The sequence below is a fragment of the Pteropus vampyrus genome, unplaced genomic scaffold, assembly GCF_000151845.1.
Source record: "Pteropus vampyrus isolate Shadow unplaced genomic scaffold, Pvam_2.0 Scaffold3, whole genome shotgun sequence".
Lineage (NCBI taxonomy): Eukaryota > Metazoa > Chordata > Mammalia > Chiroptera > Pteropodidae > Pteropus > Pteropus vampyrus.
Genome location: NW_011888784.1, coordinates 23252136 through 23270503, shown reverse-complemented (window position 1 = coordinate 23270503; position 18368 = coordinate 23252136). Strand labels below are relative to the sequence as shown.

Sequence of the window (18368 nt, the reverse complement as noted above, 5' to 3'; positions counted from 1 at the left end):
TACAAATGGCTTTCACTTATGAAATGATATATGACGTTCAGAGAATGCTGAGAAATGCTGTACATTAAAACTATAATGAAATACTGTTTTAAAGCTACAAAATGACAAAAATCCAAAATTTTCACAACACACTCCAAATTGCTAGGGATAATATAAATTGATTCAATCCCTTGAAGCCAATTTGGTAATACTGTTTACAGTTACTAATGTACTTACCCTTTGGCTCAGCAATTCCTTTTTGGGTTTTACCTAATAGATATGCATATATGCAAAAAATTTATGTATATATAAGGTTATTCACTGCAGCACTGTTTTGCATTGTCAACCATAGAGGATTGGTTAGAGTTAAGACAAAGCCCTATACTGGAACACAATCAGCAGAAAGAAAAGAATAAAGAAGATCACTATGCATTGATGTGAAGGATCTTCAAGATACTTGTTAAAAAAAAAAGTAAGAAACATACAAATGTATATAACATGCTATTTTTAAAAAACTAGAGGAAATCTATATTTGAGTTACTTATGTATGTACTTATATCCTAGAAGGATGTAGAAGAAACAACATTGGTTACCCATTGAGGATAAGGGAGTTAGGCAGGAATAGGTAGATGAAGACTACATTATATATACATATATTGTCATTTTTTTCATTTTTGAATCATGTGAATGTTTTGCCTATTCAATAAGTAAATAAGTGTATAGTCATATGATGAGATAATGTATATATATATATATACATATGTATACATAAACACACACTCATATGAGGAGAGAGAGGGCAAGAATAAGGATGCTCTGATGCTCTCTATATATTGATAGAGAAAAATTTCCAAAGGCGTTAAGAGACTAAAACAAGGTATGGAATGGAATGTACAATATTCTACTTTTTGTCAAAAAAAAAGAAAGAAAACTTTTTGCTTGTTTTTGCTTGTATAAGCATAAAAAAGCTCTGGAAATTTACTCAGGTTGGTGAATGTTGTGATGTACTGCCAGTTCTCTCCAGACCCCTCCAGAAATGAAAGATTCCTTGCCCCAGCCTCTGAGAGGGCTACTGGCAGATGGCCTTCAGCTGACAGCCCCTGTGGGGATTGATTGCCTCTTCTGTAGAGAATCACCTCACCTAAAGTTATGCCCGCTTCCTAGTTGGTACTCATCCAGTGACTGATCAACATGGGGGTATGAAGGGACAGCTCTCCATTCCCCACTCCAAAGGGTCATCCCAGCTTTAGAAATCTTCTTACTTCACACACATGGTGGCTTGCTTTCTCCCTCTGCTGTCTATTCCCTTTCCTAAGAAGAAAGCACTCCTAATTAATCTTCTTGCTAAAAGTCTGCTTCCTGAGGAACCCGATGTGTCATAAGAAACCAAAATCAGTGATTTCCAGTGGCTGGCTAAGGGTGGGAATGTGTCAGTGGAGACAAGGTTGGAAAGAAGACTTTTGACTCTTTACCATCCTAGAATTAAAAAAAAAAAAAAAAAAAAAGCGACGTGGATGTATTACTTATTTGAATCATAAATAAACAATTTAAAGTTAATTTGATATGTCAGTGATATGCTTTTCCACGTGTATTTTCTGAGAAACTCTTCTATGTTTTTATTTAGGAAAATGTGTTTTTAATCCAAAATACCATGCCCCACCACACTCTAAAATGCTTTTCTGTTTGTTTTTGTTTAGGACTTACAGAGAACAACATCCTCGATCTCACCTTACAATGGAAATTAAAAAGTCACCCGATGGCGGATGGGGCTGGGTGATTGTGCTTGTCTCCTTCTTTACTCAGTTTCTGTGTTATGGATCTCCAGTAGCAGTTGGAGTCTTGTATGTAGAATGGCTGGATGCCTTTGGTGAAGGAAAAGGAAAAACAGCCTGGGTTGGATCTCTTGCAAGTGGAGTCGGTTTGCTTGCAAGTAAGTGGATAAACTTATGTTTCCCTTCACTCATGAATCATTTAATTACATTTGTTGCGTCATTAACACTGTGTGAGGCATAAGGGGCTGTTTGTTTTTAAAGTATAACACATATTTTCCTGCCTTCATTGAAATTATACAACTATACTTTTACTGTAATAAATCCATATGAAAATACAGGAATTCCATAAGATATTCATTGATTTCTTTATTCGCTTATTTGCTACTATGTGCCAGGCAGTGTGCTAGATGCTGAATATGAAAAGATGAACAGCAAACACATCGTTCCTGCCCTTAAGAGGTTCACAGTCTAGTGAGAGACATTCATACCTCCATGAGTAAGAGTGATACAGGGAGATGAAGGCAGTGATTCAGGTATGTCCGACAAATGCTGGTGACCAGAGGACCAAATGGTATTCAGCAGTCCTATAGGCAGTTCCTATATGGTTCATAACTACTACTCTTCGATTCAGATACACCATGATTAAATTACATTTCCTACATTTCTGTCCCTTATTAAGAAAAATTGTACATGGCAAAGGGTAGTCTCATTTTATACTGATGATGCTGTTAAGGATTGTAATATTATATATAAGATATATGTGATGTATTTTGTGTGAACTTTGTATAATGTCTCCAAAAGTAATGTTCTTGATAAATGTTTTCATATAATGTAATAGTGATTCTTATCATCTTTACAGAGAACAGGAGAAGGCTTTTTATTTTCCTTCTAAGGATTAAAATCACATGACACTTCTGTTCCTGGAGTAATAGTTTGAACACTGCAGCAATATTTAGTGATTATCAGTTTAACTTACTTGGAACTATTTAAGCACGAATGTGCTAAACCAGTGTCCTAGATGGGGGCAATAGCCCTGGAGTCTCTTCCTGTGTGCTATGAACTTGACGTGGTTTGCTGAGCAAATCGCAGTCTCTATTCTTATGGGGAAAATAAGGACATTGAATGTGGCGATTTATAAGGTATTTTTCATCTCTAAAATGATTTCATGAAAACAAAATGCATTAGCCATTCTTTCTTTTAAATATGTCATCTTTCCTGAATGCCAAAGGAGACTCCTTAAAACAAAACAAAACAAACAAACAAACAAAAACAATTGCTTCCAACCTATGTATTACCTTGTTAAATTAAACCCAAGACTTGATCCTAATAACTATGTACATGACAGGTAGATACTAGGCTTATTGTGGTGATCGCTTTGTAACGTATATAAATGTTGAATCACTATTTTGTATACCTGAAACAAGTATAATCATGTATGTTAACTATAATTAAAAATAAAGTAAAAAAAATAAATTTTTCTAACTTAAAAGAAAAAAGAATTGAAAAACAATGCAGGATCATCTGGCCATGTCAGATAAGGTAACTAAACTTAACCAAACAAATGAAAATAATACTGCCACTATGAGCTCAAAAGGAAAAGCTTGCCCAAAATTTGTTTGAAAGGGCTTTTCAAAATGTGTATTGTTTGTACAGTTGTCAGAGTACAAGTGGATGCCAATTGAGGTATTAATAAAGGGGTTTGAAAGTAACGATTTTGAAAAAATAATCTAATGTGAAGAGGAGATAATATTTTAATGTGTTCCAATTAGTCGCCATTTCTATTAGCAAATACTGAGTTAAACAGAAATTTAATTACCTTGCTCTCTAGCAAAGATCAAAGGATAATTGAAGTGATATTTCAATTAACACATATTCAGAGTACAAAGCTTCTTTCCACAAAGTCTGCCCAGGTAGGAGTTAAGGGTTCAGGGAAGCTGAGATCTCCTTAAGGATGGAAGAGGCATTGGTGGTCAGAGCTCAGGCTGAGACTCAAAACTGAACTGCAGCTCTATACTTTCTCCTAGTTCACTGTTTCAAGGGCCAGGAGCAGCTCTCTTTACTTGTAGGCTGGATTGGCTGCATAATTTGCAGGCACTAGCACAAAATGAAAATGATAATCTAAGTGGAACTTGTTTAAAAATAATTACGAACTTCAAGACAACAACAGCAGAGCAGTAAGTCAAGCATGTGGTATAGGCTACAAGCCCATGAAGCTGGCTCTGCTTGGGGCTGGAGAGATAGAACATCCCATTGACGTTCAAAGGAGACAATAAGTACAGGAGGGAGCACTGGTCTTCAGTCAGATTCTAACTCATATCTTGACTCTACCACTATTTAGCTGAGGGACCTTGTGCAAGTCACTTAACTTCTGTGTTGTCAGCTAGATGAGAAGGTACTTGGACCAGCTAATCAGAGCTTTTGAAGACGTGTGTAGAATAAGGAGACCAAAGGGTTCAAGAATGAGGAAATTGTGGGGAAAAAATGATGGCTGAAGAGGGTGTGTTTATGTGTTTGTGTGTTGCACACGTGTGTGCATACACACGCACATTGGTTGGTGTCCACTGAACATATGTGATGTTGGCCTCCCTTGACCCTTTATAGCATAAATTAAGGGACAAATCCTGAAAACTATGGAAATATAGTATTAACAAGAGGCATCTAGCAGCGTGTAAGCCACATTAACCCTTTACTTTATTGAAAACTGTTCTACAGAGAAATAAACAGATCAATATTACCTTGGAAATAGGAAAAGTATATTTCATGTTGGTTATTCAAATTGTTATTAGTAGTTTTTAACCAGAGGGATAATTAGAGTCATCTATAGAAAATTTTCAGCATATAATTGCCTAGATTCGACACTCAGACATTCTTATTCAGTCAGTCTATAATGGAGTCTAGATATGTGAATTTTTTCAAAGAACCAAAAGTGATTTTTATTTGGGAACTAACCACTGGTTTAAGCTCTCTCTATTTAGATTTCAGTCTTATGCTTTTTTGATAATTTTCTGATGTATTATTTGCTTAGACTTATTTCTAAAGGGAACTACTGTAGGTTTCTGCTTGGATGTGGCACTGCTTATGCCATGTAAATGATGAAAAACAAATTATGTCCAATGGCCCTGGTTCTTGTGGGGCTTTGGTGAAAAACACACATAAATGGACATCTTTGCATCCTTTTTAATAAAAGATAATTTATACATATGTGTATACGTATTTATATATGTACAGCTCTTTGATAAAAGCTGGATTTACATATATATATAAAATATATATAGGGGCTCTTAAATTTAGAAGTATGTATGCATTGCTTGAGCTTGTCTAAAAGCCAATTTCCTACCCATCAGTGGGTGGTGTGGGGATGGGGAGTGGCCCCAGGAATCTTCCCTAGATGATTCTGATACAGGAAGACCATATCATATCATATGATAGGTGTCATCTTTGACCGGTTCTGTGGTCTGACCTCTAGAGCTTTAAAACTGAGCAAGGCACAGCAGAATAAATACAATTGCCAAGCAACATACAAGTTCTGTTTTCCATGTACTTTTCTCTTAAGCTCACTAAATGTCCCTTGAGTGCCTGGCTCAATACCAGTGACTTTCACTTATTTGATCTTAGTTGCTCCTCATAACAATGTACTGAAGTAGGCATTATTGTCCTCGAGTTTAGTGACCTCCTCAATCTGAAGCACATTCTCTAAAAGGAAGTGTCACCTGAGTCCCTGTTGTTCTAACTTATTAAACCTGTTTCTTCATCTTTAAATTGGAGATAATAAAAGTACCTACCTTATATGAATGTTGTGTAGAGTAATTGAAATGGTGCTTGACATATGGTAAGTACTCAACAAATATTAGTGAACTGGAATCACCCACAAATAAAATATTCTCCAAAGCAGTTCCAATCAAATTAGAATCTACAAAAGAAAAGGACCCTTCAGGGTGAAAGACGAAGACATTTCTAGGAGAATGAGCAGGAGGCAGAGCTGAAACTTTGCCAAGATTGGGTCTTAAGTATCTAGAATTTAAAGGCACATCCCTTGTCTCTGACAAACCTAGATTTGGACAGTAGCTTAGAGTAGCATATAAGAACTATGAAAAGACATGCAATTCTTAACTTCATAGTCTTCATAATCTTAATTCTTAATTCCTTCTCTTTGAAACTTGAGTAATTAAGGAGAAAATAACTTCTTCCTCTGGCCTGAATCATGTGTTTGTGCAGACGATCCTCTGGATAGGTAAAGCTGAGCATCAAGGATCCTACAGTCTGGATTATGTTTTGTGAACGAGCTCGCCATCATTATATCCATCCATAGTCTCCTCCACTCTGTGCTAGAGATGCTTTTAGGGGATTTATAGTCTCAAGGAAGAAACAGAAAAAAAAGTTACTGATAATTCAAGATATCACAAATGCCAAGGAGAATAGCAAGGACAAGACAGTCTCTGGAGTTCAATAGAGATAAGCTGTGAGGTGGGCCAGATGGGAGGTTGGGCTTTGTAAGGTGGATGGTCAGGGAGAGAGCAGTCCATGGAGAGTCCTTTTATGCAGAGGCCTGGATGACTGCAGATGACGCATCCGGGTGAAATAAATTTGCCTGGAGAAGGAGAGATTGTGTTGGAAAGTGTGATGGTCAACTTGGCTAGGCTACATTCTCTAGTTATTTAAACACTAATGTAAGTGTTACTGTGAAGGTATTTTATAGTTGTGCTCAAAGTTCATAATTAATTGACTTTAAGAAAGGAAAATTATCCTAGATAATCTAAGTGGACCTGATTCAATCTGTTGAAAGGCCTTGAGAGCTGAAATGAGCTTTTCCAGAAGGAGAAATTCTGCCTATGCCCTGTAGCCTCAGCCTGTGCCAGGAGTTCTGACCTGCCTTTCCTGAGAGCCTGCACTGTGAGCGTTGCACTTACCCAGCCAGACCCCACAATCGCATAAGCTAATTCCTTGCAATAAATTCCCTAATGTAGGTCTTCTGGTTCTGTTTCTCTGGTTGAAACCTGAATGGTATAGAAGCACTACCATAGCCTATCGTTGTTTTAAAATGAGCTAAAGCACTCTTTGTTTACATGTCACTCTTCAAGCTCAAGGACAGGCCATTTTTCAGACAACAGAGTTGCTGAAACATCAGGGAGATCCTTTGTTTTTCCAAAGGCCCTAAAACTGTTCATGAGTCAGAAAATCTACTCCCAGGTTAATCCAGTGAGTCAGTGTGGCCAACTTGCTTGCTGAATCAGTTGTGACTGCTGGCAGAACTGAGTTTGATCTTATCTGTATGATTTTACCCACAAGCACTGTTAACTCTTTCTAGTAGCATGAAATTTCTGCCTCTTAAAAGAATTCTGTTACATTGGCCAGTTCCCAGTGTGCTAGCAGTTCCAGGATTGGTGAGAAGATTGACAGGTTCTGGTTAAACTGTCTGCCGTGTCCATGTAATACCACCAGACCAACCAATAAACAAGGCAGTTGACACTATACAAGAGATTAAGGCTTTGAGTGGGTGTGGCTCCTTAACGCTTTTTTTTCTTTCAGGGATATGATGAGCTTAAAATTCCTGTTCTCAGCAGGAGGAAGGAGTAAAGAACCTACTTTTTAGTTGGGCTCCCTGCATTATAGGTAAAAGGGTAGGACTCTCCCAGGCCCAGTCTGCTCTTTTGAGAAATCTTTGTTCTGCTGCAGGCACACAGCATGGTGACTGTTATATTTTATTTCTCACCGTACCATAAGTCTACTTACATCTGCAGCAGCGGGCCTGGCCATCCTACCATTTTTGGGATTCTCCGAAACTTTTTGAGAGAGAGGGGGCGTGGAAGTGAATTTATTTCCCAAAGGGAATCATTCCTTTTCCAAAGCTATCATATAATAATTACAGGATTGGAAAACCACATTAGGGTTCTGTCCCCTCCACTTAGAAGGTATTTTCACCCCTTTTGTCCTTGTAACCGTACTTCATGGCCCAGCTCAAGGCTCAGTTCCTTGGCACATGGCAATCTCCCTTTTCTGAAATCCCCAAACACATGATCTAGGCCTTTCTTTTGGTGCTTATTGCCCATGGACTGAGGTTTTGATATGTGTTTGTTTTGCCTTCTGGTGTAAGTCCTGGATTGTGTGAGGTCTTCTCTTTTCCCTCTTCTATCATGATATGATACTCTACTGCTGTGTGGCTCAATACAGTAGACACTAGCCACTGGTGGCTATGAAATGTGGCTAGTTAGAGTTGAGATATGCTGTAAGTATAACATATACACACTGAATTTCAAAGACAGTACAAAACAAAGGTATATAAAATATCTCATTAATGAGATTGAAATGTTGATAATGTTTTTGATGTAATAGGTTAGATTAAATGTATTATTAAATTTTACCACTTTTTAATTTTTTTCTAATGTAGCTATTAGAAAGTTTAAGATTCCATATGTGGCTCATACATGTGACTCCTGATATTTCTATTGTTCAGTAGTCCCCCCTTATCTGCGGGGGATGTGTTCCTAGACCCTCAGTAGATACCTGATTGTGGATAGTACCGAACACTATATATACTATGTTCTTTCCTATGCATACATACCTATGATAAAGTTTAATTTGTAAATTAGACACAATAAAAGATTAACAACAACTAATAATAAAATAGAGCAATTATAACAACGTAGTGTAATAAAAGTTATGTGGATGGCTTTGGGGCCGTTATTAAGTAAATATAAGGGTTACTTGAACATAAGCACTACGATACTGAGACAGTCAATCTGATAACCCAGATGGCTACTAAGTGACTAACTGGCAGAAAAAGGGATGGCGAGATATTTCATTATGCAACTCAGAACGACATTCATTTAAAACTTATGAATTGTTTATCTCTGGAATTGTCCGTTTAATGTTTTCAGACCGTGGTTGACTAAGGGTAACTGCAGATAAGCGGAACTACCATAATTGGCAAGAATGTTGGGCATGGGGTCATTGGATCCTGTCTCTACCACTTACTAATAATGAGGCTATTAACAGACTACATCGTTTCTCCATTTGATGTTTCTTAAACATTTTTTCATTAAAACAGAAAAGTGTACATATTATGAGAGTATATCCTGATGAATTTTTCACAAACTGAACACATGCATAAAATGAGCACATGTACCTCAGAAATAGAACATTAGCAGTTCCCCTGGAAGTTGGGCTGTCCTCCCCTCTGGTTATAACTCCGTAATCCCTACCAAAGATAACCACTATTCTAACTGCTAATCATAGATTAGTTTTGCCTTTTTGGGGTATTTTTTATAATTGGAATTACGTAATGTGTACTTTTTTGTATTGGGTGTCCTTCACTCCACAAAATGTTTGTGAGATACATGTGTTGCTATATGTAGTTGTAGGTCATTTATTCTCATTGCCATACAATAGTTCATTGATGAATAGTCCAGAATTTAATTATACATTCTACTACTGATAAACATCTGGATTTCTAGGTTTTAGCTGCTATGAATAGTTCTACTATGAGCATTTATGTATATAACTTTTGATGTAGCTATTTCTTTTGGATATGTCTCTTGGTTTCTATTTGGTATATACATAGAAATGGAACTCTGGGTTATACAGTGTGCTGTGTTCAGCTTTAGGAGATAATGCCAGCAGTTTATAAGAGTTCTGATTGTTCCACATCCTTGCTAACACTATTGTCCGCGCTAACACTACAAGGGAGCTACTATTATTAATCCAATTTTCAGATGAAGAAAAAGAGGCACAGAGAGATCTAATAAGAGCTCGAATCTGAAGAAAATCTGACTCCAGAACCCCCATTTCTTAACTATGTGAACTTACTATCTTGAATCTTTAATTTCCTTATCAAAAAAAAAAATGATGATAACAATAGTATCTACCTCTTAGGGCTGCAGTAAGATTAAAATAAAATCAAATTGTTTATGTGAAGTACTCATGTAGTGTCCAGCACACAGTAAATGTTTATTATTGTTGTTGTTATTTTGTGATGGAAAGAATCATTTTAAACTTTCGATGGGGTAGATAATATGATTGTGTGAAGGAGATTACTGTTAAATACGTGAAGGTTTCATTTCTTATATTAGGTCCTGTCTGCAGCCTCTGTGTCTCATCTTTTGGAGCAAGACCTGTGACGATCTTCAGTGGCTTCATGGTGGCCGGAGGCCTAATGTTGAGTGGTTTTGCCCCTAATATCTACTTTCTATATTTTTCCTATGGCATTGTTGTAGGTAAGAAACTTGATTACTATAACTTTTCTAAGTGTCAAGAGTTAATCATCATTTTACCAATGTTGGGTTTTTATTCAGTTAATATAACGAATGAAAATGCTCAGTGATAATTACTTCCAATGGCTACTTCACCAAAAGTTGTTGCTTTAGTAAAATGTCCACCAGTGAATCAAAATATTTGGAAGGATATTTAACAACGCACATTATGTTTTCTCGCAAGGCACAGGAAGGTGTTTCATTTCAGTACTTTTCTCTAAAGCACAAAAAAGAAAAAAAAGAGGGAGGAGCATGAGACTTATATGTGACTGACATCTGTCACTTCTCACCGACTTAGGAAGTGGTCCCTTTCATATTGGACAGTTAAGCAGGGCTGTGTTGAGCTTTTTGTGCTCTAAACATCCTGCTGTTTCACACCATCTGTCACCAGGGCCCCATCTGTCACTAGGGCCCAGTCTGTCACAAAGTCACAGCAAAAGTAAAAAGCAGATTGTAAAGCACATACTAATTATTTTTTTAAAATAAGGCATGAATGAAGAAAATTGTGTGGTGGGAATGATTGATGATGATCTTGGTTACAGGAGAGGAAAAGTAAAGAACTTGGGGCCTGAGAGCACTGACAGTTTTGATTTTGTTTTTCTTGGGGGAGTTGGGGTGGGAGCGGGGAGCAAGAAGGGTTGCTTTCGTGATGTACCCAATGTTAAACATCACCAGACTCAGTATTTCAGGAGCTGCTGATAGGGAATTTGAAAAAGACGACTCCAGGTTTCAAAGTTTTTTCTTAGTGTCTGAAAGAACCAGTTTGTTGACTACCAATATTCCTCTCCTTTACTTGAGACTTTTCCGCAATAAGTAATAGAAAAAAATAGCAGCTAATATTCATTGAGCACTTACTATGTGCCAGGCTCTGTGCTAAGTGCTTTATCTGATCTTATTTAATTTTCACAATAACCTATTTTATAGAGAGGAAAAGTGAAGCTCAGAGCAGTGAAATTACTAACCAAAGCCACATAGTTAGTAATTGCATCCACTCAGTGTGATACCACATCCTGACTTTTGCATTTTTGTGATTATTTTTAGAGCTTTTAGAAGTCTTAGTGTTTATTTTAAATTTAACTATGTACCTTAATACTACTCAGATCTTAATCTAAATAAGGAGATCACTTTTTAGTTCTTTGAGAGTAGGTAGTATCTGTTTGATATTTTATATTTTCTATAATGCTTAATACAGTTTTGAATCTGTCCTTCAAATATATTCTCACATAAAATTAGAGATAATCATTTTCCATTCTTGTCTAAAATCAATAAAAATAAAAATGTAGATATCTATGTTTATGTGTGAATGAGATTATTCCTTTTAGAACTTAGATTATTTCTTTTAAGACAAAAAGGACAAATTATTCCTTTTAGGACAAAATTCCATTTAGAATTATACTTTTTACATAGAAATTGAATCATTCTGCCATTGCTATGATTTCGGCATTTTCCCCAAACTCTGGACTAACCATTTAAAATTTCATGGAGTTTTACTTCTACTCATGGTTTCAAGGTTAATTCAAGGAAAGCATTTGTGAGTACATATACAAAGTTGTCACTGACTGAAAAATTGACAAACAGTGATACCATAGCATTTGCATTACCTATAGATAAAAATTAATTTTTTAAAAGAAAAAAGCCAACATTGTCTAAGATGTATATACATTTGATTGTGTCAGAAGAATATCTAAGAATATATAGACATAAAAAGACAAAATTAACTCTCACGACTAAATTTCAGAATTTCTGTGGTAGTGGAGAAAGCTTTACTAACTTGTAACGTTGATGTTGATTTGGTTCATGTCATTGGAACCTTTCAATAGCTAACACTGTCCCTCTCCCCTATGAACCCATGATCTTCAGTTAATTAGATAGGATTTGATATTGGTCTTGGTTTATTCTTTTGGCTGCAGATGGTGGTGGTGATGTGGTTACAGGGCTTCTACTGGCTTTCCCCACTGTGGTGACTTACTCCACTAGCCAAGGAACAGTGTAGGGGGTTCTACAACTAACATGTATGTGTGCTTCTTAAATATCAGGAACTGGAGAAATGGCCGTTGGATGTATCCATGGGTTCAACGAAACCACTGTGTGCCAGACCTGGGCCATGAACCCATATATTACCTGCCCCACTCCATGACCCCACTCTAAGGGGAGACCACTTAAATACTTCAAGTCTCTAGTTAACAATGTCAGCTGATACCTTGTGTCCAACGATGCTCAATACATATCCCGCCTTCCCCAGTGCGTGATTATCTAGCAGAAGCTGGAGTTCTCTTGGGGAAAGATTCAGGATATCATTATTTATCTATTTGTCATAGAGTTTGCTGCAATGCCCCTTTTAGCCTCTTCAGTTAAGGGATTCTGGGTCAGAAAGCAAGCTTAGGTCTGGAGAATGCCTATGACTCTGATTTGGCAGTACGTTTTGAATTCCTGCAACTGGGAGGAAATTGTCAGAGAGACCACTAGGCTTCAAGTCAGGAGACATAAGTTCTGTGAGCTTGAGTAAGCCCCATGATCCCCACAAATGACTCTTCCCTCATCTGCAAAGGCAGGCTTAATAACCTACCTCACATAGGTCTTATGAGGGCTACACAAAGTCAAGCAAAATATAAATAAAAATAAAATAAATAAAAGACTTGAATTGGATTTCAGTTAATTGAAAAAGTATCTCTCACTTTGGTAATTATTGGGGCCCTGTGAGCTACTCTTTGCTAGCAGATTATTAATACTTATTACCATGATTGACTTCTTTGTGGTTTTATTTCATCAATAGGCTCATAGTTTAGGACTCATAGAATATTTGTGGGATAAATAAATGGGATAGTAATGGTCAATGACACCTCCATTCTGTCACCATTTAAAGTGGAGTGTCCAATTATAAAGGAAGTGACAGGAAATTATTACACAGTCTGAACTCATTCTCCTTTCTGTATTATGCGTTCCTTAGAAAAAAACAGGTTCAGTCTAATGATAACATTCATAGAGCACCAGTTCTGTGTAGAATTGTATTCTAAGCATTTTCATTTGTCTGGAATGAATTAGATTATCTCTTAAAATAGTGTGGCAGAGGGAAGGAGCAAGCACTAACAGGCAGGCTCTGGGTTTGGACCATGCGGGGTAACCTTATCAGATCCACTGTGTGACTCCAGATAACTTACTTATCTTGTTTTCTCATTTTTAAAACTGAGCATAATAATAGCATCCAACTTACAGGGTTTTGTGGATTGATGAGATAAAGGATGAATATTCATTAGCATAACCATTATTATTATTAGCTTTGTGACCTTGGGAAATTATTCAATCTCTCTGGCTTCTATATTTATTTTTTTATAAAATGGGACTACTATAAGTTCAGAGACATTGTGACTATTCATGATATAATGTATATAGAGAAGCACATAGGTCCCCACATCACAGTCACCAATTGTCCCAGTTTGCCCAGGACTAAGGAGTTTTCGAGGATGTGAGATTTCTAATGCTCAAACCAGGAAAGTCCAGGGCAAATATGAATGAGTTGGTCCCCCTCCCCAACACATAGAGTCTGGATTCTGTAGTTTCACACTTATCACTTTTTAAGATTGCCACATTAGAATTCACTGTTGCCAAAATATTTCATTTTCATAAAAATAATACTACAGGGAAAAATTTTTATATTATTAATGTAGAGGCTTGATAGATGTTTGTTCCGTTACACACAAACATACGATAGCAAACATCCATATCCTCGCCACTTAAATTTAACAGTTTTTATTTTACTGTTTGCCTCCTTTTTATTTGCAAAGATATTTCAGACTAGATTAAAGAAGACATCATGACATTTTACTCCTAAATAAGGTAGTGTCATTGTAAGAACATACAAACCTGTAGAAAATTTTATGAGAGTTTATTTGAACCAAACTGAGGACGTGCCCGGAAGCAAGCTCTTAATCAATTGAGAAAATGCTGCTGAGGATGGCAGTTTTGCATTTTTTTTTAATGCATTTGAAGTAAGTCAAAGGAGGGAACATAAGGATCACATGAAACCCATTGGTGGTAGACTAAGGAGGTGGGAGCAAGCAAGCTGGGGCAATCTCTGATTGTTGTTTGAAAAATAAAATAGAGCGATATATACTTCTTTTACTTTGGTGGGTACAAGATAGTTAACCATTAACAGTTACAGTAAATAGGGATGGAATATAGGCAATAAGATCCTGGGTTCCCTTGAGGTTGGTTATACCTCTGAGGGGTCTAGAAAAGAGTATTACTCTGGCATTTTAAAGATGTGTTAACCTAGATGCACAAGAACAATGGACAGGGCTTGCTTAAGGCAAAGATAAACCTTTTATTAAGGAAATTATATGCCTGGGGCATGACTACCCACCATGACCTGCTCAATTAGGAATTTATGATCAGATCACCTTGTGAGATTACTTTCGATCACTGAGCTTGTCATATTTATTACTTAGCCCCTTTTTCGTTCATTTTAGTTTGCATCTTTAAAAGATAAAACTTTATAAGTATACATTTTACTGTGATGTCATGATCTGAGGACAACTGAAGATCTGCCTGCAGGCCTTTGTTTTGCAAACTATGATGTTCAAGCTATGCACTCTAGCGAAATAGCTTGGGACGGCGAAGGGAATTTTGTAAAATTGTTTAGAGGACTTAGAGGAATAACACTCAGCTGAGAGCAGGGACTCAGAAGAGAGACAGAGATATCGAATGGGCACATTTGATTAAATTTTGTGTTTGGCATGTGATTTAACCGTTCTCTCTTCATAATGTCTTAAATTTGCATCATTCATTTATGCTTTAAAAAATTGGATTATTTTTTCCACTTGACCCTGACCTTATGGTAGGCGTGGAGTGAAAACAGCCTGCCCAAATGCGTCCATTGGAGCTGCACAACTAACACCGAAGGGATCTAGGAATCCATATTCTGAAGAGTTTTAGCGAGTCAGTAACAGAATATGCTATTGGAATTATTTCTCTTTTTTCCTCTTTTTTGTTTTCTTTGCATTGGAGTAATATAGTCTGTCTTAATTTATGCAATGTCTTCTTATGTTTAGGTCTCGGATGTGGTTTATTATACACTGCAACAGTGACCATTACGTGCGAGTATTTTGACAGCCGCCGAGGTCTTGCACTTGGCCTAATTTCAACAGGTACATGTTCAAAATAAGTACAGCATCATCACTATTTAGCTTTCTAATCAAAGTTAAATTTACCAAGCACAAATATGTTTAACTAACCACGCCCCAGCTACCATTGATCTTGCTCTGTGGTGAACAGCGGTTGATAAACTAATGCCCATGGGCCAAATCAGGTCTACTGCCTGTTTTTGGACAGCTCATTAGCCAAGAATGATTTTCGCATTTTTGTATAGTTTTAAAAAATCAACAGAAGAATATTTCATGGCATGTGAAAATTGAATGACATTCAAATTTCAGTCCATATATAAAATTGATTGGAACACAACAACGCTCATTTGCTGTCCTTCTCTGGCTGCTTTCATGCTAGAGTTGAGCATTTGTGACAGAAACTGTACGGCCCACAGTGTCTTAAATATTTACTTTCTAGCCCCTTATAGAAAAAGTTTGTTGACTTCTGGTATTAAAGAGTTCATCAAAGCATGAATGTATCTCTTACTGTTTCAGGTTCCCTGAACATCAATTGATATTTTTCCTTTTTGTGATATTGTATAATTTAGAGATGTATGGAAGCATAATTAGTGCTTTATTTCACTTTTCCCTTTACATTCATGATTTTTAAATTAGGATTTTCTTTTTGAAAATTAAAAATTCTAGTTTCACAGTTTATACAGTTCTATAGGAAAGCTCTGAATTATTCTTCATTGCCCTGAAAGAATTCCCGCATCTTTTTATGCTGTGGCTGCATTCTTGGGGGAAGTAGGCTGAGGAAACTAGTGTCCAAGGTGTAATTTGATTTTGCTGCCCTGTCATATACTTAACACATCATAGATATTCAATAAATTTTGATTGAATTGATTTAATATGTTCCCTTCTATTTCATGATGCTGAGAGCTAAACTTGATTGGTGAGCAATAGAGAAGTTGTTTATTTTTCTCAATTTAAGGTCAAAATATACAACTTCCAGTACACCAAGAGTATACTTAAGTATCTGATGGTATGGCACTTTTGTTAGAATCTGTAAAAAGAATGGTATTAGACAAAAATATGAATTAACAGTGAATGGATGCTAATGCGGTACAGAAGTACGTGAAATAGTCATATTTCAATTCTTTCAGTTTGTTTTCTGAAGTGCTTTTTAGCTTTCCAAGTATGTGCCACTTTTAAAAAGATAAGGGAAGGACTAAATTTGTCTATTACTTGTTTTCAGAAATCAGCAAAGAGATACTTACTCTCTTAGTAGCTACACAAAGATATTATTTTAGCTACCATTACATTAAGGTGAGCTATAAATTAACATTTGCATGCAAATTTTTTTTTTTTTTTTTGGTGGGGGAAATGTTAAAGTGTTAACTTTCAAAATGTTTAGAAAGGGACAACTGTGGTCCCAAAGAAAAATGTTTTTTTATAACTCTAAGAGCCATTTGATTATTTGTCAGAATTTTTAATAAGATGAGTTTTTGCTACAAGCATGGCATCCTGTTAAAGTTATGACATAATTTCGTATAGAACATTTAAAAAGTATGATCAATCTATTTACCTATTTTTTTAAACAGATCTATTTTTCTCTCGCTTTTTACATACCTTTCCCAATGATATTTAAATTTTAAAACACTCAATTTTTAAAAAGTTGAAATCAGAACACTGCAAATTAACTGGGCTGATGTAACTTGCTATTTCAGTGTGTTTAGTGTGATCTGTGCTAAAAACTGAGGAATTTATGGACTTGCATGTATGTGCAAACCAGGCATACTTTGTAATTTAAATACTCTATCAAATTCCACTTTATTCTTTTCATCATTTAGTAATATGAATCATGTATTCTGGTGATTCAGCAACAGATATGAACTATCAAACCATTACAAATATTCTATAAAAATTAAAATATATTCTTCATCTCAAAAAAATAAATAAATAAACATTTGTTTTTCCAAAGGGAATAAATTTATAACACAGAGCCTGGCACATAATAAGTGCAAAAAATAGTAGTTACATAAGGTATTTGTTACGAATATGGGCTCCAGGAGTCAGACTGATTATGAATCCTACTTATGCCATTTACAGCTTTGTAATCTGTGGCAAATCTCCCAACTTTTCTAGCCCTAGTTTACTTCATGTGTTCTTGGGAATAATAGGACCTACACAATACGATCATTATAAAGATTAAATAAGATCACACAATATAAAGTGCTTAACACAGTGTCTGAACTACAAATGCTAATTCTTAAAATAAATGTTTTATCAGTTTTACTATTATTGTTATCATTATCTATAATATTCTTGCTGTGATGTTCATATGACGGCACACATGGATGCCATTGTAAAAAAGAAATTTAATTGTGATACCGATCATGCTTGTCCCAAGAGCCCCACATTATAAGAGATTAAGATTGAACAGCTCTCATTTCCTTTTTAGGTTCAAGTGTTGGAGTTTTTATATATGCTGCTCTGCAGAGGCTGCTGATTGAGTTCTATGGACTGGATGGGTGCCTGTTGATTGTGGGTGCTTTAGCTTTAAATATATTAGCCTGTGGCAGTCTGATGAGACCCCTCAAGTCCTCTGAATGCCCTTTGCCTGAAAAAACAGCTGTGGAAAATGTACCAGAAAGATACACCATTTACAATGAAAAAGAAAAGAACCTAGAAGAAAACATAAACATTCTTGAAAAGTGCTGCGGTAGTGAGGAAACATACAAAAGCACTTTAGCCAATGGTGACTGCAAACAAGAAAGTCTCCTTCATAAAATCCCAACAACAATGGCTCACACAAAAGAGGCCGAGACGTATAAAAAGAAAGTCGCAGAACAGACATATTTTTGCAAACAGCTTGCCAAGAGGAAGTGGCAATTGTATAAAAACTACTGTGGAGAAACTGTGGCTCTTTTTAAAAACAAAGTATTTTCAGCACTCTTCATCGCTATCTTTCTTTTTGACATTGGAGGGTTTCCACCTTTATTGCTTATGGAAGATGTAGCAAGAAGTTCAAATGTGAAAGAAGAAGAGCTTATTATGCCTCTTATTTCTATTATTGGAATTATGACAGCAGTTGGTAAACTCCTTTTAGGGATACTGGCTGACTTCAAGTGGATTAATACCTTATATCTTTACATAGTTACCTTAATACTCATGGGCCTGGCCTTGTGTGCAATTCCATTTGCTAAAAGTTATGTCACATTGGCTATACTTTCTGGGATCCTAGGGTTTCTTACTGGTAATTGGTCCATCTTTCCATATGTGACTAC

The 18368-nt window shown here is 36.2% G+C and overlaps 1 protein-coding gene across 1 annotated transcript in view; it reads left to right on the top strand.

Annotated features, from left to right (window-relative positions):
• Positions 1 to 18366, top strand: part of LOC105293761 (monocarboxylate transporter 9) — a gene marked incomplete at its 3' end in the record, with an annotated part of 52828 nt that extends 34462 nt beyond the window's left edge. The window contains exons 2-5 of the mRNA XM_023532113.1: positions 1677 to 1909; positions 9818 to 9961; positions 15046 to 15141; positions 17543 to 18366. Of these exons, the coding sequence (XP_023387881.1) occupies positions 1714 to 1909; positions 9818 to 9961; positions 15046 to 15141; positions 17543 to 18366 (1260 nt within the window). The remainder of the gene's footprint in view (positions 1 to 1676; positions 1910 to 9817; positions 9962 to 15045; positions 15142 to 17542) is intronic.
• Positions 18367 to 18368: the final 2 nt, after the last annotated feature.